Source organism: Lepidochelys kempii, chromosome 3 (assembly GCF_965140285.1).
Source record: "Lepidochelys kempii isolate rLepKem1 chromosome 3, rLepKem1.hap1, whole genome shotgun sequence".
Lineage (NCBI taxonomy): Eukaryota > Metazoa > Chordata > Testudines > Cheloniidae > Lepidochelys > Lepidochelys kempii.
Window position 1 is genome coordinate 150,033,642 of NC_136382.1, and position 26,687 is coordinate 150,060,328.

Sequence of the window (26,687 nt, forward strand, 5' to 3'; positions counted from 1 at the left end):
TTCAGTTCTTTATTAGTTTCAGGATATCATTGGATAGTTCCCCTTCTCCCGCACAGAGCTTCCTTGTGCGTGTGGCTCACATGGCAGTAAATCTCTCCCAGCCATGGCACAGGATCACCGCTCTAGCAGCCATAACCTCCCCACAAGCTGGAGGGCCGGAGGAAAACTGGCTCCTTCTGTGACAATCCTCATGCATCCAGACTAGACGGCCAGAAGCAGAGAGTCAGCTGCCTCCTCCAGACAGTCCTTTGGGGCAGGATGGTCGGCCCGACTCTGCCCCCTATTCCTATGTTGACCCCCGGTGGCAGGAAGCCAGATATCCATGATTCACAGTGCTTGGCAGCAGCGTTCAGCAATGGGAGCTGCTAAGCCACTCAAGACGCAGGGCTCGTTGGAGGCTGAAACATGGTGCAGCAAAGGGACAGCTCTGTGGCAGCATCCCTGAGACGGGAGGCTGGGAGCTCTGCTGGCTCCAACTGACCCCACAAAACAAGGAATCTTCCTTACTTCAGAGTCTAGTCCGGGCAAACTCCAGTGCAGCAGTCAGGGCTCCCTGAAGGTCCTTGGTGTTCCCAGTACCCTTGGCTACAATGCCAGAGCCCCCTGCATTGCCTCCCATGTGAGTACAGACAGCCAAGGCCCAGTCTGCAGCAGAAAATGTGGGCAGGGCACTCTGGGGAGAGACATGAGGAGAGAGGTTAGCCTGTCTGTGGGCCAGGAGGCACCCCAGCCTGGATGGGGAAAGAAGGGTCCAAGAGGGCACATAGGACCCTTTCGCAGCACGCAGGCAGCCTTGGGTCCTTGCTCCCTGAGCTGGTAGGGACTGGCGGTACTGTGGAAGCTGAGCCCAACGGCCCAGCAGTTTGTGCTCTGCCCTGCCCCATGGCAGACGTGGGCCTCTTTCCTGACTCCTCCCTCTCCAGGCCAGCAGAGTCTGGAAGCTCCAGGGCCACACCAGACTCAGCCTGGGCAGATGGTGTCTCATCATTGACTCCTCCGGATGACTAAGCAGCAGCACTGACCAGCTGCAAGGGGCAATCCCATATAGTTCTTGCTGGACGGTGCGTGCTGCAGCCAAGGGCCTGTCTCCCAAACGGGGCAGAGGCGGTTACTGCCCACACTCTGGGCTACGAGCTCCCCCCACAACAGAACACAGAGAGGCCATTAACCCTTTGCAGGTAGAGATTCCCAGCTGCAGCACGAGCCTGCGTACCTTGGACACCTGACAGGCACAGAGCACCTCGCCGGATGCCTGGGGGCTGAGCAGCAACACTGAAGCCCCAGGAGACTTGTCACAAAGCTGGTTCACCACCTTCATCAGGATCTAGGAGAGGCATGGAGGGGCAGTGTCAGGAAGGGAGGGGAAGACTCCTGAGCAGATGACTAAGCCGATGAAATACTAGAGCAGGAGGTTACTGCACCGCCAGCGTGCAGGGCGGCAGAGTAGCTCAGCTTACTCTGCTCTCTGGCAATTCTGCCGCCTCACCCCCAAACTGCTCCAACCACTGCGACAGCTCCCTTGTGCCTCAATTCACCTGCCCCAGCCCTAGCCAGCTGTGTCAGCTCCATCGGGCTCCAGAGCCTAACCCTACTGACTTCCCCTGCGCTAGGGGAGAAGGCAACTGCACGGAGAGATCACACACACACACACTCACTGAGAGCGAGTCGGCCGGGATGGTATCGATGATGACTGGCTGCTTGGAATGCCTCTCCAGCAGGCCTTGCGCCTTCTCTGCAGCCTGGAGGAGGAAACACACAGCACTGTGGGAGACCACCGATGACATTGGGAGGATGGAGTGGACATCCAGCCCTGTCACAGGGGAAGGGAATGTGGTCATGGGGTGGGGAGCCGTCGAATGCCATGCAGGGGCCAGACTAAGATCTGCATACTGAAGTCCCCTATTTACCCACTGAACAGACTATGCAAGCCACCCCTGCCCACACGCCTCAGCCATGCCCTGGGGGGGCCCCCCAGGGGAGAGGGAAGTTCAGTCTGACGTCCCAGGTATGTTTTGCAGCAACCAAGTGGTTAGCACTAGTGTTCTGAAAAGACTCCAGTTCCCAGAACTAGTTGCAGAGAAGACTCATTGACCAACCACCATTCCTGATGTGTCAAATACAAATCAGATTAGCGAACAAAACACAGACAGCTGCTGAATGCTGCATGAGCAAGAGCAATAAGCATGGGGCTGGGAGGAAGTTCCAGTGTCTAGTCTGTGCTCTGCCACTGTAGCCTGGGGAAGTCATTTCGTAGTTCTGTCTCTCAGTGTCGCCGCCTGTAACACTGGGGATAATGTTTACCTGCCTCTCAGTGGGGCGGGGGTTGTGAGAAAGCACTTACATGTTGTTTCCCCATCTTTGCAGTGCAGGGAGCTTGCCCCTGGTGAAAGGTTAGTTTCAACATTTAAACCAAAACGGATGACTTGCTGTGTAGGTTAGGTGAATCAGCAACTAAAAGTGCAACATGAACTTCTCCTACACAGCTGGAAATGGTCTCCCCTTCCCCCGCATTCCCAGGGATCTGATTTCTTGGAGTGGTCACTCTGATGAACAGAACAGCTGTGGTTCTTGTGTAGGGGAAGATCAAGCTGAGAGAATCTGCCCATTCAGTGGAGAACAATCTGGTGGCCTTCAGCAGGCTGAAAAGCTGCCAGAGATCTTGCTGCTGCACCCTTACCTGACTGATTTCCAATTTTCTAATCGCTGTGTTTGCTGCTCTCTGCAGGGCTTTGAGAATGGCCTGAAGTTCCCTTCTCTGCCACTGGGGTATCGCAGTGCTGCCCACCTCCTGAAAAACAAGCAGCTGCTTAAAAACATCCACCCACCCACCCAACGGTGTGCCAAGGGGAAAACCTAAGTGGGTGCCAAGGAGGAAAGTGATTTAATGATCTCCAAAGCTAGACCAGCTTTCCCATCGCTGCCACCTCCTCCCACGTTCCCTGTGACAACAGGATTTCCTGCCATACACACACTTGGAAGTGGGCTGAGACCTCTCCAACTCCTTTCATGTCAGCCACCAAACAGGTCATCAGGTGGCAGCAGCTTTCTGCTGCTGCTGACCTGGGTGAGATTGGAACCCAGTGGTGGAGAGAGACATGCATTTCAAACGCCTGGTGGGATGCTTCTGCATAAGGAACGCAGTACTCACTTCAGTCAGGCGGCCCACCTCCTTGGAGAGGCTCTGCACCTCGGGAAGGGAAGAGCTTCCCTGTTTCACCCACGCAGAGAGCGAGTCCACTTCTTTAGCCAAGGACTGGCCTACTTCCCGGGCCTAGGAGAGCAACAGAAACAGCCCTTCAGGAGAGAGACACTCAGCAGGGATGGGAAGGAGCAGGGTAGGGCATGGGTGAAATCGCAGGCGTTAACCCTTCAAAATTCCAAGAGGAAGATAGCTAGAAAGTGGGTGCTGTAAAGGTTTGTGCTCTGTCACCAAGTGGCTCTTGTTTGGGGTTTTATGAGTGATAAATAGGTGAGTGTCTGAAATATCGAGGGTCTGGAAGACGATCCTTGCCATAGATTTATAGCCGTTGATAAACAGGCCAGTTGTAGGGGACCAAGCCACCCACAGGACAGGCCCTTTAACAAACACTTCACAGCGTGTTTAAACGTTTGACAGTGACATTAGGGGCTCTGGCTGGAGAAGCTCTGAGCCCCATCATTTGGGCTGTTTTTCACTAAAAGGTGCACTGTGGGGGTTGGAGACCTGTTAACTCTTCTAGCACACCCCCCTGGGAGCCAATATAGGATTGCATGGTGCATTTTCTACTTGCATTGCCTCGTCTAGTGTTAATCCCAAGTGGTAGGGCTCACAGATCTCTATTGGCAGGACTTTTTTTTTTCCTGATGACATCCTTTACTCTCCCAGCTTGGAGTATCCTCTCCCTGTGGTGCCTCCATCTAACACTCAGGAGGAATGAAACAGATTCCCGCAGGGATCTGTGCCCATCCTGAGCTGAGGAGGAAGCCACGGATTTTGCCCCTGGAGAGCAGTGGGTGTAACGGGAGGGCCGGCACAGAGCAGGGACAGTGCTTTGCCCAGCCTGGCTACGTTCCCTTGGCTTTGTGCCGCTCTTTGGCATCCACAGGCTGATTAACATGCACAGCCCTGATTGCAAGCCGCTCACCTCGGCACCAAACACAACAGCAACCTGCGGGTGAATGTGAACCACTGACATGAAGCTGCAGAGGCGGCTTCATGTCAGCGCTCCTAGCAAGCAGGGCAAGCACGCCTCGCAGCCTTCACTCCTTCACGACAGGAGGAGGCTTGTTGAGAATGCACAGGGGAGAATCAGACAGCAACAGATCTGCTGGGGTGGGTAAAGGGTTGCAGTTTCACCAAGAAGAAATGTAATTTCCTGACGGCCGCACTCTCCTTGTATTGCTGCATGAGAGGAGACGGGAAGGGATGCCAAGTCCCTAACTTCCAGGTGCTCAAGCACATCGGGGCTTCTCACACGCAGAGTAACTAGGTCAATTGCTCTGCACATGGACTCGCCAGCCAGGATCACTGCTGAGCAGGAGTCAAAGATCAAAGCTAAGAAGTAAAAATTGCTAGACTGAGACCAGAGCCCCATAAGCACAAGAGGTCAGCAGCTAAAAGCTACTGTGATATGAAATGAAACTAGGGCAGAGAGGATCAATTCATTAGACTCCTATCTGAGACCTGGGTTTAAATCCCACCTGTGAAGAGAGGTTAAAGGTTTCCTGCTATTCAGTGCTGAATTATCACCTCAGAAGTGGTATTGCCGACCAGGAGTGAGGGGCATGGGCAGAGCCATGTGTGGGGAGCCCAGGACTGGAAATAAAGGGGGCTACAGATCACTGGTGAAGTGCAATGGCAGAGCTGTGTGCATGTTGGGGGTGGGAGGAACAAGACTGGGAGGTAAGAGGTTGCTGCAGGCCAGGCCCGAGGGGCATCAGCAAAGCTGGGGAGGGGGGTTGGGAGGAGCATACAGCAGTCCCCAGTTTCAGTGCCATCAAACCAGGGAAATCTCAGCCTCCCTTGTCTCACCTGCTTGGCTTGCTCCCCTGTCACTGCAATGATGCGACTGATCCCTTTAACCAGCTGATGCTCGGAGGTGATGGTCAGATCCTGCACAGCTCCTGTCTGCAATAAGTGCCTGTGAGGTGGGCGGAGGGGAAATATCAGCATGTGCCCATTGTCTAGATTCAGTCTCAGCTTTCCAACAGGGAGCCAGGTTTTGCTTTCAGCTTCCTCTGTCTTGATCAACATAGCCTCCCCCTACAGTCTAGGTACAGACTGTTTAGAGACCCTCAGTCAAGCCCTGCCTTTGATCTGGATGAGACGACAAGCCAGGAGTACGTGCCGTGCTCCCACAAAGCTCTCTTCTGACCCTAGAGAAGAGCACTTACGTCCCACAGCACAGCTCCACAGAAGTCTGCATCGCAGCCTGAGAGTTGGGGGTCAGTACACTTTCTACGGGGACACCTACCGATACCACCCTCACCGGATCTGGATACACCTGAGAGGAGAAAGATCAGCTGCAAACAAACAAGAGGATTCATGCGGTGTCACAGAACCAGTCAGTGCCTCAGGTCACAGCCGCTGCACCCCCCACCCAGAGACAGCAGATCCAGCGGCAGACAGCAGCACTGCTCCTCCCACAAGCTGACACATAGAGGGTTTGCTGTTCAGAAAGAACAATTGAGAGAGCAGATTAGCGGGACCACACTGCAGCTCCATACCCACCTCCCTGTAGCATGCAGCCTCCACATCACCAGACCTGAGTCTGCCTGGGCACCCCCAGGAACATACCTTCATTCACCCCTCTCTGGCGCACACTTCCCTTTCCATCCTCTAGATGGAGATTCCCCAGTTGGGGACTCCATCATTGTAGGTCTCTTATGACCCTCATAACCCTTGTTGGAAGCTGCCCTCTGCTGAGGCTTCTGGGCTTATTACATGCCCTTCTACTGTACCTCATCCATGGTCCGGAGTCCCTGAATGCCACCTGCCAGTGCCAGGGGGGCTTCTGCCATATAGACAATTTCATTCTGGTCAACCACTTCCTGAATCACACTTTCTACTTCCTGCAGCTGCTGTGTGGTCACAGGGGCCTGGGAGAGGAGATTATCCACCATCAGGAAACATCCCCTGAGGGGCACAGTATCACGTGTCACAAAGGAGGAAGTGAGCTGTAGCTCACAAAAGCTTATGCTCAGATAAATTGGTTAGTCTCTAAGGTGCCACAAGTACTCCTTTTCTTTTTGCGAATACAGACTAACACGGCTGTTACTCTGAAAGGAGGAAGTGGTGTTAGAGAAGGAAGTCTCAGTGCCAGGACTCCTGGGTTCTATTCCCAGTTCCCTGTCAGATCTTGAATAAAATGCTTCCTCTCTGTGCCTGGTTTTCCCCACGTGTAAATGGGGGTCACGATCATCATGACCCTTCCCTCCCCACTGCCCCACTCCGTGAAACAGGCCAGGATCAATCCAACAATGTTAGTAAAGTCCTTCAAGTGAGAGACTACCCACATGCTAAGGATAAACTCACTGAGTTTCCTCATCTGCCCCCGACAGCCTGAGTAACCCATTTGTACACCTCCCCCTTTCCTGAGAAAGGACTCCCTCGGAGCACTAAGGTATTGACACCATGTACCCCCTAAAGCATGCCCCAGCAGATACTATAATCAAGTCAGCAAGCCTAAGTCTGTGAGATCCCATCACTATCACCCCAGGACCCCCCTGCCAATCCTCTGTACCTCCAAACCCACCCACCCTTTCCCCCACAGAGGTCACCCTGGGCCCTAGTCAGGGCAGGGCTTAGGTTACTTCAGGAGATTCGTTTGAGCACATAGTTTCCTCTACCCAGCCAAAGCCTGGCTTGACTCATATGGGACAATCCTATCACAAGAGAATGTGAAGCACAGCTAAAGCACAGCCCTACGAGACACTCAGCAATGGCTGAAACAGATGAAGGGCTCGAGTGTTTAGTTCTCATGGCAACAGGCAGGAGACGGGAATCGAGAGGGTGGTTTATAAAGACAAGGGATGTTCCCCTGATCCTCAGGGACCAGCAGGGACCCTTCCAGAGTGGGGTGCTTTGGGATCCCCATCACCTGCATACTGAAGTCGAATCGCAGCTGATCAGCAGTCACGTGGGACCCTCGCTGTTCTGTCTGATCTCCTAGGACATGGCGGAGTGCAAAGCTCAGCAGATGAGTGGCGGTGTGGTTCACCATGCAGGCCAGCCGCTGAACCTGAAACCACAGACACACCGCAGGTCAAGCAGGAGGACCTCACAATTCTACTAGTGAGAGGGGAAGAGAGCGTGTCAGTATATCCTAAGTGTGACAGAGTCCATGTGGGGACCCTGCACCCATATAGGGGCTAAGAGAGGACAGGGGGAAGAGAAGCATTAGTGTGTGCGCAAATGGGGTATTTCACACACACTAGGTAGATGCGACAGTCCAAGCACCCTCCTCATGATCTGACTCCAGTTGACTCCTCCCATTCGTCTGATCAGTGCTGTGCGGACACCAGTGCTAGGCTAGATTCTGCAGGACAGGGTCCCATCCCCCTTTAGGGGATGGCAGACAGGACCCATAGGGAGCACCCCTCCACACACCATTACATGAGGAGAAATGTCCTAACCCAAAACCTCAGGAGGATGGGAGACAGACAAAAGCCCCTTTGAGCGGCAGCTCTTTGCTCTCAGTTGCTAAGTGCCACACACCGCCCCCTAGCAGCAAGGCCAAGAAAGCGTTAAGAGCTGTAAGTCCTTACCTCATCCACAAAGAGTTGCACTCGGTCCCCAGCCTGCAGGGTCTCGGGGGCTGTGACCTCATGGATCACGTAGCCACCTGACAGCTGAACCGACTCCACCGGGAAGAGCACATCCTCCAAGCAGAGAGAGAGAGAGAGGAGTGGTTAGCACAGACGCTCAACTCCTTGGCCGCACAGTGATTTTAGGGGAGTTCAATGGCTTGTGAAAGGTGGCTGCCTGACTTCCTGGAGACTGGAATCCCCCATCTATCCCCAGAATGGGTACAGGATAGGAAGAGGCAGGGCAAGTGTCCTGAAAACACCATCCCATCCTCACCACCAGCATGCTTCAGCCCTGCCCAGGAGTTCCCTCTCTACGGCCCTATGGTTCCATGTGTCGCTGCTGAGGCTGCCAGCAAGCGGGGAGCCAATGCCAGCTGTGAGCCTGATGTTCTGAGACATGGCCACTTGTCCCTTAGGAACTGGACTGAAGCCACTAGCTCACTTCACACACAGGGATGGCTTTCAGATCATTGGGCTGGATAAAGGGTAGGACATACAGTAATTCATGTTACTCAATAGCACCCCCTTTGGCTTATGAAGGAGTAGCACTGATGAGTTCTGTAGAGCAGAGATCCCCACACTGTGGGGCATGTCCCGGAACATTCAGGGTGGGGGAGAGGGGTGTGGCGGGGCCCAGGTCAGCCCCCACGGGTGGTAGGGATGGAGTGTCATCCAGCCCCACTCTGCTCCCAGTTCTACTCCAGCCCTGTTCCTGGCCCCTGGCCACAGCTCCGTTCCTGGCCCTAGCCCCCTTACCCGTCTGCACGTGGCTCCAGGGGGCCGGACAGGGCTAAGGGGGAGCTGCGACCCTGAAAAGTTTGGGGACCACTGCTGTAGAGGAATCCCAGCTAGTTTTCCTGGGATGGAAGGGTAGCATCTATGACATGGGGGTGATTCTCAAGGCTGAGGGGATAGGAAAAGGAGCTATGCCACTGCATGGCTGAACCTAAGGTACTGTATCCAGCCCAACTCCATATGACTACAGTAGATTCTGCTTTTGCATTACAATTCCCCAAAGAGGCTTCAGTTTCCTTCCCTTTGAACTCCTTTATAAGGCTGAAGCAACATGCTTTGGAGGTGGTGGTGGTGGACAATTCTCCCCAGTGCCTTTGGGAGGGAGAGAAGGGAACGGGAGAGAGTGAGCCTCAGACTGGGCACCACATAAAGGTCTCTAGGGCAGGCCATGCAGAAGTTGCTCAGTCCAAGGACCTTTTGATGACTGATCAACTTCTCCATGTTCCTGGCCCAGTTGAGATAGAAGGGAGCGTGTTGGAAGGAAAGGGATGTGAAGGAGGAAGGGTCTACAGTCACCCCCAGCACTTTGTGCTACAAAACAGGGGAATGGAATGACAAGGGCTAGAGAGATAGCCAGATGAGCCTGTCAGCTTCCCGAAATGATCTCTGCTCTGAGTCACTGGGCTTTTCCCAGACCCCAAGCACTGCCCAGAGCTAGTGCCCAGCTCAGCACGCAGCTGGGAGAAGAGGAAGAGCCTGAAGATGACAAGCCTGAGGACTCCAGCCAGCAGCCTAGTACAGTGGAGAGGGATCACAGCTTCAGGAAGGTCATGCCTGACCTGACAGTAATTCCAGTCGCAGGCAGCAGACAGGCTCACCTGTTGTCCCAGACGCACCAGGTAGCCCCGATCATGTGCCTGCCCTCCCTGTTCTGCATAGAAGCTGGTCCTGTCCAGGAGGACTCCGCAGCGCTGGCCTGCCCCAACCTCCTTCTGAAGGGACTGATCTTTGTACAGCATCAAGACGGTGGCCTGGCACGGGCTAAATGCTGCAAAGGATAAGCACAAGTCAGCAACGTGCATCAGCCTCCCACTTCTCTGCCTTCCCTTGGAAGCACAGGGGGTTTTGACTGGCCCACCAGTCACCCCAGAGCCCTTCCACCCCACATAGAGTGCAGAGTCTGTGCAAGAGGAGGAAGCCTCAGTTAATCTCAGAACCCTGGCAGCATTCACGGTATTTTAAAACCAGGCACTTCACTCTGTGGGAAGAGAGCTGGAGCCGAGACACTGACAAAAAGGAAGGAAAGATTTGTGATTATTTTGTAACAAAACCTAGCACTTTACAGCTTTCACTCTGCTGCCTCCCGAGACCACATGGGATTTCACAGCCACAGAGGGGACAGAGCTTGGAATCTCCTGCTCCAAAAGCCCAAATCTGTTAACAGGCAATGAGCCCCCAGGGGGCCAGCCCTAAGCACGATTTGATTAAGCGCCAGCTTGGTCACCATTCTGCTTTAATTAAGATAGCTGCTTCGGTACTGAATGCAAACTCCAGGCACAAAACGCAAGAAATTCACAGCTAGCCCTCCTGCAGCTGCAGGACATGTATATTTTTCCTGTGCATTATGCAGATGGTGTTAATACACCTAATAGGCCATTAACATCATACGTAATGTGGGAACCCCCACGGAATTTCCTGGCCTGTCCATCTGCAATCTCAACTGCATTGACAACTCCTTTCCATCCCTCAATCTTATTTAAGTAGTACAGGCCTGTTTGGCTATGGGATCACACTGTGCACTCCTCCCCCAAATTACGAGTCTAGGATGTTCCCTGGATGCCGAGCGTCTATGGCCCACAAGAGGGTGCGGTTTGAAGTGACTGCAAAACAACAATCGCATGTAGCTGGCCAGGGGGCAGAGGGACGAGGTTAAAACGGACTGGACAAACTGCACCTTGCACCAGCTGAGATAGAGCACTCAGTCACCAATGCTAGGTTAGCCAAGGTTACTTCGTCTCCAACGATAGACCCTGGGTTATGTGGAGTCCCTGCTAGGCAGCAGCAACAAATTCCATCATCACTAACCCACACTCATGTGAGACTCTGGCAGTGTCAATCCACTGAATGCAAACACTAACTAGGCTTCAAAACCATTTCCAAGAGGTGTGCACACTCGATTCAGCTTCATCCTTTTTGAAGTACCAGAAAAAAAACTATGCTCAGAAAAATTACACACTTCAGGTAGTGAGAGTGAGGGAGTGAGAAGTGAGCACCACAGGGGAAATGTTCGCAGACGTACAAAGAGCTGCCGCAGTGGGGCAAGCTGACTTGCAGGGATGAAGAGCGAGGCCCCAATGTTCCTCAGCAGCTGAGATGTTGGCAAAGGGTCAGGGGCGGATATTAAGGAAGGGAAAGTTTCTGGAGGGGAGTTTCCAACTTCTTCACCGTATAGGCCCCATATTAACAGGGGGAATGTCTCAGGTGCAACCTCTCCCACTCATGGCTGTATGGAACACCTACTCTGTGTGGCACCTACGGCAATCACGGTCACCGAAAAGCCACAGGAAGAGGGCATTGGGAGGTTTCTAGCTTCTTTATCAGTGAGGTAGCAGCTGGAAATAAGGAGCCAGCACCATGTGACTGGTTAAGCACTCTAGGGGCCACCAGCAGGCTGAGCACACTTGGGTCCACATTAGGAGAAAGCTCCAGTCTGTCAGCGGAAGAGGCTGAGAGATAGACAGGCAGCTCTTCACACCAGCGAACCAGAGACATTAAGGCTCATCTCACCGCCGAGGTGAGAGTGATCTACTTGAGAGCGACTTCTCTCGCGTTGGCCTAGCTTGAGTGAGAGCAGCCACATTGCAACACAACACTGGAGCTGCTGTGTGCTCACCGGCGCTGCACTCATTGAGTGCGTGAAGAGCGCAGCGCCACTTAGCGTCTGGCATGAAGACCTGGTCCGTGCTTCAAAATTAGATCGACCTAGGAGTTGCTCAGGGTTGGGGAAATCGTTGTGCCATAGTTAGACTGACCTAACCCTGGGTGCAGACGCAGCTAGGTTGGTGGAAGAATTCTTCTGTCGACTTAACTGCCATCTCTCAAAGGAGTGGAGTAACTGCATCGATGGGAAAACCCCTCCTGTCGATGTAGGAAGGGTCTACGCTACAGAGCTACAGCAGCACAGCTGCAGCGCCGTAGTTTCGTGCCTCTAGCGATTGTAGCGTAGACATAACCTAAGACTGCTGAACTGCTTGGTAAATTCTCTCTCAGTGTGGGAGAACTTGTTGGTCTTTTCTGGGCACGCAGGGGGAATTGTGGGAAGGCACTGGAGGACTAGCAGCACCTGAGTGGAGCTAGCTTGCGTCCACACCATGCGGTGGTTGCGTTAATGGCTGATGATTTGTTCTCATTGGAGCTTTAGTCTATACCCCCTCATGCGCCAGCCAACTCGAGTGAAAAGCACCACCACAGCTCCAGTTAGGGGGGTGTCTGGGGATAGGACTCAAGTGAGGGACAACTGAGGGACTGGAGTTAATTCTGACAAAACCCTCTGACAAACCACCTGAACTGGCAAAGGACGCTTATTAACGGAGACATGGGCTCAGCAAATGGGCCAGGTCGGGATGAGGTGCACTCCTAACACAGCCAGGTTCAGTCTCATGATGATCACATGCATCCGATGAAGTGAGCTGTAGCTCACGAAAGCTTATGCTCAAATAAATTGGTTAGTCTCTAAGGTGCCACAAGTCCTCCTGTTCTTTTTGCGGATACAGGCTAACACGGCTGTTACTCTGAAACCTCTCATGATGATGTGTCTCATTAACCAAGCCCCAAACTGGGACAGGGCTGCAGCTCAGATTCCTGCCCAGGGATTCTCAGCAGGAGCCTGAGAACTACTGTCCAACTTATGACCAGCAACAGCTCAGCTTCACATTCCTTCAATAGGGCCAAGGCTTCCAAAACTGTATTAAACTATGTGTAAAGTAGCAGGGGCATCTAGTGGCCAGCTGCTGTAATGGCAGGTACTGAGGTTCTTAGGGTGAACACTATTCCTCCTATTCTGCCACAAATGTAAAAAACCAGAGGTTTAAGGAAAGAACCTACCCATCTGAACCCTTAACAGCATGGACCTCCCTAGCTACGGTATGTTTACCATGCCTAGCACCCACACATCCCAGTACTCACTCCTGCAGACAGGCTAACTGCCAGCACACTGAACCCCCATCTCCAATGGACACCACATCTAATACAATTCATCTACACCACCGGGTAACAGCATTCTTTAACTCCCAGCTCAGCAACCATCACAGAACCTTATTGCGAGCATGTGTTCAGTGGACACGCATATGACCTGCTTCCTGCTCTTGGCCATAGGCTGAAGAGGGAGATAATACACGAGTTTACATTCTGTACAGAGCACTCTCCAATATGCCTGAGATCATAATTCCCCTTGTAGGTGTGGTGGTTAGCTGGTTAGATCCATCCCTAAGAGGTTCCCAGGCTATGAATTGGACACTACCTCCCCCCACCCCCCGCAGGCTCTTTGGGCCATGCCTCAGTTCATACCATATCTCCCGTCTTGCCCGAGTGTGTAGGCGTATTTCGGGGAGTCATCAGTAGCAGGCACACCGTCCCTCTGCAGCTGAGCCAGCGAATGCACATCCAATCGCACATCGGAGCCCTCCAGTTGTTCTGCCTGCTGGGTCTGAGCTTTCCGCTACACAAGAGTGAAGACAAAGTTTGATTTGGGGGCACCCTAGGAGCGCCTGCTCAATAAGGTTAGGTTTCAGAGTAGCAGCCGTGTTAGTCTGTATTCGCAAAAAGAAAAGGAGTACTTGTGGCACCTTAGAGACTAACCAATTTATCTGAGCATGAGCTTTCCTGAGCTACAGCTCACTTCATCCAATGAAGTGAGCTGTAGCTCACAAAAGCTTATGCTCAAATAAATTGGTTAGTCTCTAAGGTGCCACAAGTCCTCCTTTTCTTTTTCCATAAGGTTAGTGACTGTGGCCTTTGACTTTGTGGCAGTAGATCATCCCTGTAACACAGTCAAATCTGTGCTGCCTCAGGAAGCAATTAATCCCAGGCTGCTACTACACCTGGGGCCCCCACCAGACACTCAGCACTGCTGCACTACCCTGCACCATCCCCCAGGGGAGTCACAAGCAGCAGCTAATGTATGCTTTCCCTGCATACCATAGTGCTGCATACACACCCCTGCGGCTGAAAGCCTTGATTTATCCACAGCATGGGAGGTGGGGGTCGCAATACAAACCGCACCCCAATCCCTCCATGCTGCCCCATCAGTGGGCAACTTTCCTGCCCTGGATAAACTCCACCTCTGGTACTGAGGGGTGTTAATTCTCCACGACCCATTCAATGCTTGCCCTCTCTGCTGACCTCAGTGCAGCTGTGATGATGGCTTTTGTAATGTGTCCACTAGAAACTGGCTTGAAAAAGTCACCAGCCAAATAGCTGTCAGAGGGTTTACAGTGTTCAGTCACTACTGACCCAAGCTGGATTCATAAGAACGGCCATACTGTCCCAGACCAATGGTCCATCTAGGCCAGTATCTTGTCTTCCGAAAGAGGCCATTGCCACATGCTTCAAAAGGAATGAATAGAACAGGACAATCAAATGATCCATCCCCCATTGTCCAGTCCCAGAATCTGGCCGTCAGAGGCCTAGGGACACCCAGAGCATGGAGTTGTATGCCTGACCATCTTGGCTAAGAGCCATTGATGAACCTATCCTGCATGGACTTACCCAATTCTCTTTTGAATCCAGTTAGTTTTGGAATACAAAACACCCCCTGGCAATGAGTTCCACAGGTTGACTGTGGTTTGTGTGAGGTACTTCCTTTTGCTTGTTTTAAAACTGCTGCCTGTTAATTTCATTGGATGACCCCTGCTTCTTGTGTTATGTGAAGGGGTAATTAACACTTCCCTATTCACTTTCTCCACACCAGTCATGATTTTATAGACCTCTATCATGTCTGTCCTTAGTCATCTCTTTTCTAAGATGAATCATCCTAGTCTTTTTAATCTCTCCTCATATGGAAGCTTTTCCACCCCCTTAATCATTTTTCGTTGTCCTTCTCTCTACCCTTTTTATTTCTAATGTATCCTTTTTGAGATGGGGAGACCAGAACTGCACGCAGTATTCAAGATGTGGGCATACTGTGGATTTATATAAAGCCAATATGATATTTCCTGTCTTATTATCTATCCCTTTCCTAATGATTCCCAACATTGTTAGCTTTTTTGACTGATGCTGCACATTGAATGGATGTTTTCAGAGAACTATCCACAATGACTCCAAGATCTCTTTCTTGAGTGCTAACAGCTAATTTAGACCCCATCATTTTGTACGTATAGTTGGGATTATGTTTTCCAATGTGCATTACTTCGCACTTATCAACATTAAATTTCGTCTCCATTTTGTTGCCCAGTCACCCAGTTAGAGATCCCTTTGTAACTCTTCACAATCTGCTTTCGACTTAACTATTTTGAGTAATTTCATATGATCTGCAAGCTTTGCCACCTTGCTGTTTACCCCTGTTTCCAGATTATTTATGAGTATGTTTAACAGCATTAATCCAGGTGAAGATCCCTGGGGGACACTGCTCCATACCCCTGAGCTAGAGGAGAAAGGCATTCCATGATTTTGATGGAATACAGAGGTGATGGGGAGCACCTGCAGTGGATTTAAAGTACACATGGGAACCCTGACCAGAAAGAATAGGACATTAGCCACAGTGATGGAGGCTTGCATTGGAGGCAGGGTTTTGTATCCTACCTTAGCATTTTCCTGGGCTAGCTGGTCCAAAGCTGCCCAGTCCATTTGGATCCCCTTTTCTTCAATCATCAAGCCAATCAAATCTAGGGGGAATCCCAAGTTTCCATAGAGAGACCAGGCTACCTCCCCTGCAGAGAGACAAGAATGAGAACACAAACTTTAGGTGGCCACGGAGAGAACACACAGCAGAGTCATGGAGGGAATCTCTTGCTTTTTCTGGGGGTAGGGTGTGGGGGTGTCCTCACATCCCTAATGAGATCCTCAGGATCCCCCCCAATCTGTGCAGCCAACAAGGACTGGCTGCCCATTACATCCCATCAGCAGTGCTCTAAAATCACAGGGATTCCAGCCCTCAGCTCCCTTGGGACTGTGAGCACAGATGTTTCCATATAGGTTTGAAAGCGTTTGCTCCCATGAGCAAGACAACGTGGTGCATCTTGCCTCTGTCTCATTAGGTACATTCAAGAGCTCAACAGAGCATGCGCACGTAGGAAGGTCTCAGCACAGTGGCAGGGTGTTCCAAACACAGGTAGAGTGAGCCGTATCAGCACACAGTCCTGCAAGCTCCTGAGTCATACAAGGGTGTCAGCTGGAACTCTCCCATTGCCTTACGCTACCAGGTACTGAATCACAGATTAGTGAGCAGGTGGGGAGAAGTTGGTTCAAATCTGCACACGCAGGAAAGGGTTAAGCCACACTCTCCCTATCACACCCAAACATGGACCTCCATGCAGGTACTGTGCTAGCTGTTCTACCTTTGTATTTGTTCAGAGCCAGTCACTGCAGCACCTACGAACCAAAGGAGCCCCTTTAGCAGTGACAAGTGCCTGTTTGCTCTGGTGAGCAAAGCATTGAGGTAGTCATCTCAGAAGTGTTTGGGAGATGGGGAGTGCCAGTGATGGGGCAGCAGCACCTGGTCGGCAGTACCGGCTCAGAGCATGGGGCTGGTGCTGTATTACCCCATGGCAGGGCAGCAGGCATCCATTGTAGCTTTGATTTGGAAGTTGGCAGGAACTGATTCTTTGTCTGGGGCAGAAGGGAAGGAGGGGTCATTCAGTGTGCACTTGTAGCCTAATACTGCCTAGCGTTCAGCACAAAGACAGGAACACCAGGCCACCAGCTGTGGGGAGGGTGCCTGCTTCCAAGGCTCTCTCCCCCTTAGCCCAAATGGCCCAACACAGCCCAGCCCTCACCTGAGACACCCTGGCAACAAGGGTCCAAGCCACCCTTAACCACTGGCAGACGCCAGCTGCTGCTCCTCCCCCAGGCTGCCCTCCCCTTCCCAGTGGAAATCAAGGAGGGACTCACCTGGGAAGAGCTTGGAGGGACCCATCTGCTGCAGAGTCCTGTCAATGATACGCCGCCCCCGCAGGAGGGAGGAGAGAAATGCAGCCTCGTTGTCATGGATAACATTCATAATCTGCAGGAAGAGGAGGAGCAGATTCAGCCACCTTCCCTGTGGGCGAGCGCCACCACTCAGCTCAGCCCAGCCACCAGAACTCAGCCCTCCACATGGCTGGGGATGGGAAAAGTGGGTGCCAAAGGAGGGCCCCTGCATTTGCTATCACTGTGCACCTCCTATACCTCAGCTGTGGGCTCATGACTTGCTACAAGGAAATAGTTACCTGAGGCAGCTGCCTGTTGAGAGAAACCACATTTGCAACCCAATGAAAATTCTGCATGAGGTGCCCAGGGCTAGAACAGCAGGGCACGCTGCTGGTCAGGACTGAGGGCATCTGCAGAGCTGGGCAGGGAGGAAGCTTGTAAAACAGCTGCCCTCAGGATTCCCAAGCGTCTAGTTCCCTCTTTAGCTACATAAATAATGACCACAGGAGGAGCAAAGGGTACCTGTGCTGGGAGGGGAACCAGGCCCATGGGCACATGGCCCAACTAAGGCCTGGGCTTTACCTTAGTTCTGTAGTCACAGGGGCTGCCCTGCTTCATTGGGCACCAACCAGCCAATCTTGGCACAGGAGAGATCCCTTCAAGATCCACAGTCAATGTCCATAGGGGAGTCCACAACATGCCCCTGCTAGTTCCCAACTCTGCATGCAGTACCTTTGTCCATTCTCTGTATATCTGTGCCCTGTCCCCTCCCTCCGAGAACGTGGCTATGCTGGGAGTAGGGCAAACTCATCTGTCCACATCCCAAAGAGGTGAATCCCCCGCCCCCACTCCACTTTGATAGCATGCTAGGGGCTGCTGTGCAGCACTTCCAAGAACTCAGGGATAATTAAAGAGGGGGCTTATGGGAGCCCCCAGATGCAGGCTGGTAATGATTCCCATGACAGGTTACTGCTGCTCTCCAGCAGATTCCATGCTGCTCACCTGGTCTGTATTCTTCCTCAGCTCCGGATAGGCGTCTCCCTGCAGAGCAAATTTCACTGAGCATCAGGAAATAGCTGTGTGCAGTGTCAGTACAACAACCACTCCTCCCTACCTGGGGACACGGGCCAGTCTGAGCCCCAATAATGCCTTTACACAGGTCTTGCCCCAGAGGGCCCCATCTCAGGGATGGGTCTCAGCTAGCCAGATGCCTCTGCATGTCTATTGCACCTTCATCTGAGACTCTCAGAGCACTCTGCAAGTATTAAAGAAGCTTCTCTCCTTCCTGTAAGGTAAGTGCTATCCCCCCATCTTAGAGAGGAGGAAACTGAGGCACAGAGCGAGGCAGTGACCTGCTCAAGTGCAGACTCTGTCAATAGCAGAGCCAGGAATAGAACCATGTGTTCCACCTCCAAATCCCCTGATCTAACTACTTCACACTTTGCATCCCAGACAGGAGGAGGAGAAGGGGGGGCACTTACCTTACAGGGTTGGCTGGGGCTGTCTCTGACCCCCCTCAGCCCTGCCCCTTCTGCCCTAGACCCAGCCCCTTCTGGAGGCCAGAGCTGGCCCCAAAGTACCAGTAAGTCACTCGACTTACTTTCACCCCTGATTCCACCTCTCCTCCCATTCGCTGTTGCATGACGTCTCTGTGGCAACTCTAGCAAACGCTTATGTGCAAATGTAACATTAGGAAAATATTCAATGTATTTTTAGTTTCTTTTTGTAGGATTTAGCAGGAAGAAACAAAAGGGAGGAGAGCCAGCACCATATGACCCGCCAGCTCTCCAGAGACCACTTTGGGAACCACCACACTAGTGTCTATACTGGCAGCCCATCTCTCTTCTTTCACACTCACGCACCATGCTTGTGCTGAATGTATTGTTTATCACAACGAGCCCTGAGCCTATAGAAATAAGAAGGCTGAGTGTCATTGGGATAAACAGCTCACAGAGTCAGAGATCCGCACTGGATATAGTCTTCTCTTGCCAGTGCTTGCTCCAGAAACTGCTCCCGCGCTCAGCTGAGAAACATCTGGCTGTATGAGACACTGGCTGATAAGCAAATCTCCCTCCCCACAAGAAGAGCCCTTCATACTTACCAGAACTTCCACCACGGCAGGAACCAAGCTGGCCAGGAACCCTGGCGGAGCGTGGAGAACTTCAGAGCAAAACCGGACAGCCCTGCGCAGGATGCGGCGTAGCACCAGCCTGCGGACAGGGGCGGATTCCTAAGAGAGCCATTTGAGTATTCCCAACTAGCTCCCCGTTCCCAGCCCAGCTCCCCACATGACCCACTCACAAGCCAGCTCCCTCCTCTCTACCCATTGCCTTACACAAATCAGCTCGCCCTTTCTGCCCAGATCCCTGCCCACGTCTCCCCACACGGACAAACCAGCTCTGCCTTCTCCACCCATCTTCCCACACACAGACCCAAAAGCCAGCTCCCCTCGCCCTGCCCACACCAGCTTCCCCCACCTCACACTTATCCCATCTGATCCCCAAAGGGCCAACCCTGCATAACCATACCAGTTTCTCCATGCCCCTCCTGTCCTGTATACCCTATATTCTCTCCCACCTCCACTCAACTACACTCAATTCACCCATTCCCCCTCCAGCCAGGGCATCCACCCTACTGTTGCTTGTACTCTCCCCCTCTTCACAGCCAAGCAGCCCCTCCCCTCATTATCACACATCCTTACTCAGCCCCGGACATGCCAGGGTACACGCCGTCGGCAATGCACACGGACAGGGTGCGCACATGATCTGCCACCACGCGGTAGGCCATGTTCACAGACCCGACATCGGCCTCCCCCACCAGGCCCTGGTACCCAGGCCCCCCGCAGCCCTGTGGAGGGGTGGGGACAGAAATGGAGACGTTTTAGTCAAGGCACCCAGCTCTGAATGGCACAGCTACTCCAAAAGGCATTTGGCCATAAACTCTGCGTAATGTTGCTCTGGGGGGGTGTTCTCAGGGCTGAATCTGACCCCTGGGAGGTTCTCTCCCCTAATGCCAGGCATGTGTCTAATCCCCTCCCCACACTCATGCCAGTCTGCCCTGCATGCCAAGTGCACCACATTAACACCCATCTGGCACATGAGAGACCAGGGCTCATGTATGTCAGAGTCATCGTCAAACCCAGGCTCTGGCCACTTGGGGCAATTAAAATCTCAGGCCACTTGTAACATGGGTTATCAACTCTGGTGTCCTGGTTAAATTCCAACCTGGGAAATTCTCTCCCGTCTCCCTAAAATGCCACTCTTCTTTGAACTGGACACACATCCTGTTTTAAGCTGTTGTGCAGCATTGCTGTGTATTGTTTGACAGCTGCTATGGCCCACCCCAGAGGGAGCTGCACTTCAATGCTCAGCGAGTAACCTCTACAGACCCAGAGTGGGAAGTACTTTAGGCTCAGCTGTGACCCCCTGGCGGCGGATCATCACCTTGTGGATGGCATCCAGGATGGGGGTAAAGAGGTCTGTGTCGTAGTTGGAGCGCTTGTTCTGCAGAACCGTCACCAGCCTTTCTAGGCCCATCCCCGTGTCCACGTGGTGCTGGGGCAATGGACGCAGACTCCCATCAGCCTCTCTGGCAACACACCAGCCCCCACCCAAAACACAAGCCAGAGAAGCAGAAGTTAGTCTGAGGCCAAGTGCTGATCCATCTTGGTGGGGTGGGGAGGGGATACAGACTGGGGATGGAAGCAGCAGGGCAGCATGCAGGAAGGGGCACAGAGGTGACTTAACAGGCGCAGCTACACAGCAAAAGGGGGCAACCCCAGGGACATGACTGACAGGAGCAGCAGCAGGGCAGGGTGGTCTGTGAGGCAAGGCAGAGCAGGGGAAAAGGGGACACCAGTCAGGACAGAGGAGAGCAGTGGGGAGATAGAGAAAGGCTCCTCCTTGCCCTGTGTGCTGCCATCTGCTAGTGAAGAGCAGGGAGTCCTCAAACGTAAGTGTCTTTAGTGAGGTGCAAGTCTCATACTATTGAAATGAGCCTCTTGGGCAGCTCCCAGCAGCCCAGTACCTGCTGTACTGCATGAAGACCAGGTTCCAGATCTCCACCACATCAGGGCTGTCCTGGTTCACCAGTGCTGCCGCGTGCCTGCCGCCACCCACGTGGTCGTAGTGGATCTCGGTGCAGGGGCCGCAAGGGCCCGTCTCACCCATCTCCCAGAAGTTTTCCCTCAGTGGGAAAGGAAGCACGCGACTAGGAGGCACCCTGAAAAGGAAAGCAGCAGAGTTGACCGGGCTGGGGTAGCAGATTGTTCCCTTCAGAGTAGATGAACCACAGGCTACCATGGGTCAGGGAGTTTGGGGGAACTCCCTCTCTGACTGTATTGCCACCTCACCTTCCAAACTCTATAGGGTTAACTTGCTTCTGCTCAGAGGGGGCTGAATTAGCCTCCCCACCATTTTCTCCTAAATTAATTACATTCTATTCCAACAATGGCCACTGAGCAGGAACAAACTGAGTCACAGCACGTGGCACCCTGCTCACTGCTGAACTTGGCCAACAGACTCAGTTTGGCGCAAGCTGATGTGGGAGATGTTTCCTCTTCCACTGGGTCAATCAACCAGGTTTCCTTCACTGGAGCAAACTCCAAAAGAGTCAAGATCTGAAAGGGTACTGAACAGGGTGAGAGAGGTATGGGACCAAAGAACATGTGCTGCTGCCTTGTACAAGCTACCGCACACACCAGCCCTTTCAACCAACAAGCTTCCTCTCTGCCCTGGAGTAGGGTGGATTGATTTAAGTCAAAATGATTTAAATCATCAATTTTCATCAGCAAGTAGAAAGCCTTGATTTCAACTTAAATCATCGATTTTAATTTTGTTTTGCATTTGTACTTTTAAAGGTATTTTCCTAAAGAAAGGCTGATTCTCATTGTTGGTAACCTTTAAAACATGTTGATCTGCAACTTAATATGGCCTTTACGCTAAATTTAGTGCTTCTTTTGGATAACCTGGAGGATTTTTCTTATGCACAGATATTTAACCAATTATATATCTTAATGTATGTATATTCAGATTCTTAATTTAAAAATGTCTTTATTATTGTAGATGATGCCTGTTGCATTTTTGTATATACAATATGAAAATTATTTTTTTTTATTTGTGTCAAGCTCAATTTGGATGGAAATTCAAATTAAATTATTAATGCACAAAAACAGCATTTTTTTTAATTAAAAAACAAATGTGCTGGATACTTTTTTCCTTATGTATCAAAAAGGATATCAAAACAGGTTTTTCATTTAAAACTAACTGATTTACTAAACAAAGGGAATATTATCTGTAGTTAGTGAATTGAACTGATTGTTTTAGGTCACTATGTCCTTCAGGATTTTAGAACTAGTAGAGCTCATCCTCTCATACCTAGTTTTAAGTCATATACTGGAAGAGGAAAACAAGCTTTCCTGCTTTTTCAACTCCCAGCTGAAAGTTAAGAAATCAGTGTATTAGTAATTGAACTGAACTACTTGAATAAACTGAAATGAAGAAAATATTCTCTCTGCACTTGCAGAAGAGGCTACTGCTGTCAAAAGTTACGGACTTCAGCAATGGGGGATGGGGAGGAGAGTTTGGCACTGTAGCCGTGCGGAGGGGGGAGGCTTCTGACCCTCGGGCGCACTAGGGCTCAGGGCTTTAGATCTGAGGGGAACACTGGGGCTTCAGCCCTGCGGGGTGTGCTGGGGCTCCGGGCTTTAGCTACAGGGGGAGAGCTGGGGATGAGATTGGTGCTCCCCTCATAGCTAAAGCCCCGAGCTCTGGCGCCCCCCACGGGCCTGAAGCCAGGAAAGGAGCAACAGGGCTGAAGCCCTGAGCCCCGGTGCTCCCTGCAGGGCTGAAGCCCCGAGCCCCACTCCTTGCCCGCAGCCCTGACCTCCCCTTGCCCTGCAGTGCCAACCCGGGGGGACCCAAAGCAGCCCCTGCACATGGCAGTAAAATATTTGCTTTTGTGTGCGTGCCTCCACTGCTGCCTGATTACTTCCAGTTCCAGATGGTGTCCTGTTGACCAGTAAGTCTGTAACTCTGGTGTTCATACCTTTGAGGTTCTACTGTAACATCAACTGTAGTGGTGGAATTGCATGGACATCTTTACTAAGGACAGGACTGAGACCACTGGTCTCATTTCACACAGGCCAGACAGTAACCATTTTGACTAACCCCGAGCTGCATTTGAAGTGGCAATCTAGGGATAAAACATTTCAGGGCTGTCGGGACACTATTGAATTCATAACAATCCAACTGAACTGGACTCAGATAAGACAGAGTCAAAGAACTGATGTATTCTTTTCGCTTCCACACCTGTATCCTAACAGCTAAAGAGCAGGTGAGTGAACTTGCATCTCCCATCTCTGCCCATGACACTCCTGTCCCGCTTCTCTCACACACTTACCCTAGGCTAAGCCATATGTCCCTGCTCTCTTCATCTGGGCTCAGACCCAGTGAGGCGTCTCCTCCGAAATAGGTGATGTACAGGTGGTCTTTTGGGATCTCATAGATCTGTGTTAGGAGCTCCCATGCCATGCCACATGCTTCCTCCTGAATGGAGTGAGGGAAAACAAAGGAGAGCACAGCTATTCAGCAGCACCCAGGTGAGAGACTCCAACTTGAGCATTAGGAGTAGAAAGAAAGGGAATCATATACTCAAGAAGCTAGTCTTAGCTGCACTCTCCCTTTGCCATTCTATAGTGTATCACAGAGTGTTAAGGGGCTATGACACCAAGGCAGGCTTTCAGTTATCTAAGTAAGGCAAGTTTTGACCTTCCTACTGGTGAACTGAGTATCCCAGGATGGCCTGTCCAATAGGCGGAGCACTATGAGTAGTACCCTCTTGCAATGGGTAAGTCTTGATGAGTAAGTCGACAAGGGGAACTTAGCACTAACTGTCACAGTGATGTATCAAGTGTGGATGTCTGTTCCCCAGGAATTAGGCTGCAACCTCTACCCCAATTTGGGTCACATACTCCACAGACCACCCTCATGAACCATGCAGTTCTTAGCTCAAGTCATCTGAAGCTGGCACCATTTTCTTTGGGTAATTCCTAGAGCAGCGATTCCCAAACTTCATTGCACCACGATTCCCTTCTGACAACAAAAATTACTACACAACCCCAGGAAGGGGGACCGAAGACCGAGCCCCGCCGCCAAAGCTGAAGCCCAAAGGCTTCTGCCCTAGGCAGTGGGGCTTGGGCTTCAGACTTGCTGAGGCCCATGACCAACACCAGCCTTGGTGACCCCATTCAAATGGGGTCTCGAGACACAGTTTGAGAACCCCTGTTCTAGAGGTAAGCATCCAATTCAGGGTTCCCTTCGGAGATGCATAAACAACCAGGGGGGTCAGCAAACCTTTTCCTAATATGGATCATATTTTAAACCAGAGATTACTTCATGGAAGCCTTCCCTCCCATTTGGTGTCACCCATCCCTATCCCCTGCCACCTCATTTGCCATCACATACTATTTTTATGACAACTACACAAACTGCCACTTTCATGTAAGAATTAGCTAAACATTTAACGGATTGGTAGTTTCTTTTAGTGCAGGGATCTCAAATTCAAGTTACCAGGAGGGCCACATCAAGACTAACACATTGGCCCAAGGGCCACATCACTGCCACTGCTCCCTGCCACTGCCCCTGCACCCACACCACCCCTTCTGAGGCCCCACCCCCATTCCAACCCCTTCCCCAAAGTCCCCACCTCAACCCCATCTCCAAATCCCCACCACTGCCCTGCCTTTTCCCCTGAGCACGTGGCTCCCTGCTCCCTCCTGGAAACCGCTAAGTGCCACCAAACAGCTGTTTGGTGGTGGGAAGCGCCTGGAGGTAGGTAGAGGAGCAGGGATGAGGCACGCAGGGGGAGGGGAGCTTGGTAGCCTCAGGAAATAACTGGGGGGGCGGGTACGGGGAGCTTGGCGGACCGCAGCAAATAGTGCCGTGGGCAGCGTGTTTGAGAGCCCTGTTTTAGTGTGATTTTGCAGCTGGAAAATCAGCCAGCCCCTCCAGACCAGCAAATTCTCCACAGAATGCCAGCATGTGATCTGCTGACCATGGTTAGAACCCTCTGGTTTAAATCATGGAACTTGCAGCAAAAAAATTCCAAGCTTATCAGAGCAGCTGAGAGAACATGCCTGGTACAATTATTTTTACAGTGCCACAGGGTGCACTTGACACTTTACAGCAAGACCTGATCCCTGCCCTAAGGAGCTCATGCGCTAGCATCTCACTTTGAAGTAATCCCCAAAAGACCAGTTCCCCAGCATCTCAAAGAAGGTGTGGTGGTAAACATCTCGGCCAACATCATCCAAATCATTGTGCTTCCCGCCAGCGCGCACGCATTTCTGGCTGTTCACCACACGCCGGTACTGTGCCAGCTCACTTCGGGGATGTGCTGTGCCCAGGAAAATGGGCTTGAACTAAAAGGGAACACAAAGAAAATCACGCCATTTTCATACACTGCCCAGCAGAATGGGCCCCGACTGGGGCCTCTGAGACTACTATGCTATAATTATTAAATAATAACAGTAACGAGAAAAGCTTGTCACAGGATTTACTGCCTTGAAGTATTTAGGGCATGGCAGTCAGAGCTGGTTGGAACAAATTCAGGCAATATGCCGTTTTGACAAAACCAAAACATTTCACAAAGACGTATCTGTTTCCGTGAAATACGTCAGATAGGCTTGAGAGACGCTCTTTGGCCGTGTGGTTAGTGCACTAGCCTAGAAGGTAGGAAACCCAGGATCAAGTCCCTGATTCAGACAGCAGAGCTTTTCATCCCAAATCAAGGCAGACCAGAACTTGAACCTGAGTCTCCCACAGGCCCCCCACCTTCTCCTGCCCAACACAATTCCATGTTTGTGGAAAACATTCCAAAGGTTTCATTTTCAGTCCAACTTCAAAAGGAGTTGTGAAGGACAACTGTCAACTCTAATGGGAGTCTAAGCACTGCATATTGCATCGGTCCCCATGGCAGACAAACATAAAGGTTGGAAGGATGGCCGATTGATCAGGGCACTGATCTGGGACCCAAGAAACCTGGATTCAATTCTCAGCTCAGACACAGACTTCGTGTGAGACCCTGAGCAAACCACTTAATCTGTCAGACACAGACAGCACTTTCCTGCCTCACAGCAGTGTTCCCAGCAATGAGAGTGAGGCACCTAGATGCTATGTTGCTAAGGGCCAGACAGATTGCTATTTTTTTTATTACAGAGAGATGCAATGGGGTGAGCTACATGCTCAATGGATCCATGGGTGCTGCCCAGAGGACCTGCTGCAGCCCTTTGCCCCGATGCAGTATGCCACCCTCACAGCTAAGGATGGATCTAAAGAAGTGGGTTTTTTAAACACGAAAGCTTACGCCCAAATAAATCTGTTAGCCTTTAAAGTGCCACCGGCCTCCTCCTTGTTTTTGTGGATACAGACTAACACAGCTACCCCTCTGATAGCGAAGGATGGGTAACTACACCAGCGTTTGAAAGATTTACCAGACACTGGCTGGCCCCAGGACTCAACAGCCAGGTGCTGGGGAGGGATCGGAGGGCACCAGGGGCTACAGCTCCGGGGCTGCTGAGAGCTCCCCTGGCAGCGACGATGCGGTTGCGAGGTGACCGCGGCTCTGGCCAGTGCCAGGCAGCCCCGGGGCTCGGCTGCCAGGAGCTTGGGCACGGCCCAGCCGCTACAGCTGGGGGCCCAGGGCGGGGGCTGCGTCGGCCCCGGGAGCCGCCTGTCTGCAGGCTCAGGCAGCGCCGCCGCGGGGCTCGCCCCCACCTGGTTCATGCCCGCGTTGACGAAGAGGAGCCCGGGGTCCCCGCGGGGCCGCACCGGGGCCGAGGGCACCAGCCGGTGTTTGTGCTGCTCCTGGAAAAAGCGGAGAAAGGCCTGGCGGACCTGCCCGGCCGGGGGGCAGGCGGCGGCGGAGCGAGCCCGGCGCGGGCGGCAGCGCCAACCCGGGGGGACCCGGAGCAGCCCCCGCACATGGCCTCCCGCGGCCATCTTAACTGTGGGCGGAACTCCTGAAAGCCGGACCCGGCTTCG

The 26,687-nt window shown here is 52.2% G+C and overlaps 1 protein-coding gene across 2 annotated transcripts; it reads right to left on the reverse strand.

Moving 5' to 3' along the window:
* On the reverse strand, nucleotides 1–26,648 carry AARS2 (alanyl-tRNA synthetase 2, mitochondrial). Of its 2 annotated transcripts, XM_073338522.2 has the most exons (22): nucleotides 26,421–26,648; nucleotides 24,878–25,066; nucleotides 23,047–23,192; nucleotides 20,674–20,868; nucleotides 20,091–20,235; nucleotides 19,349–19,494; nucleotides 18,749–18,857; nucleotides 17,650–17,688; nucleotides 16,630–16,741; nucleotides 15,322–15,449; nucleotides 13,090–13,240; nucleotides 9,402–9,571; nucleotides 7,747–7,860; nucleotides 7,080–7,220; nucleotides 5,941–6,078; nucleotides 5,374–5,483; nucleotides 5,012–5,120; nucleotides 3,149–3,271; nucleotides 2,678–2,788; nucleotides 1,656–1,739; nucleotides 1,214–1,324; nucleotides 1–673 (listed from the first exon to the last, which is right to left on the reverse strand). In XM_073338522.2, exons 1-22 carry the CDS (start codon nucleotides 26,643–26,645, stop codon nucleotides 509–511), a joined length of 2,961 nt encoding a protein of 986 aa, XP_073194623.2. In that variant the 5' UTR covers nucleotides 26,646–26,648; the 3' UTR covers nucleotides 1–508. The 2 variants fall into 2 exon arrangements, with proteins under 2 accessions (XP_073194623.2, XP_073194624.2); XM_073338523.2 differs by lacking the exon at nucleotides 5,941–6,078.
* Nucleotides 26,649–26,687: the final 39 nt, after the last annotated feature.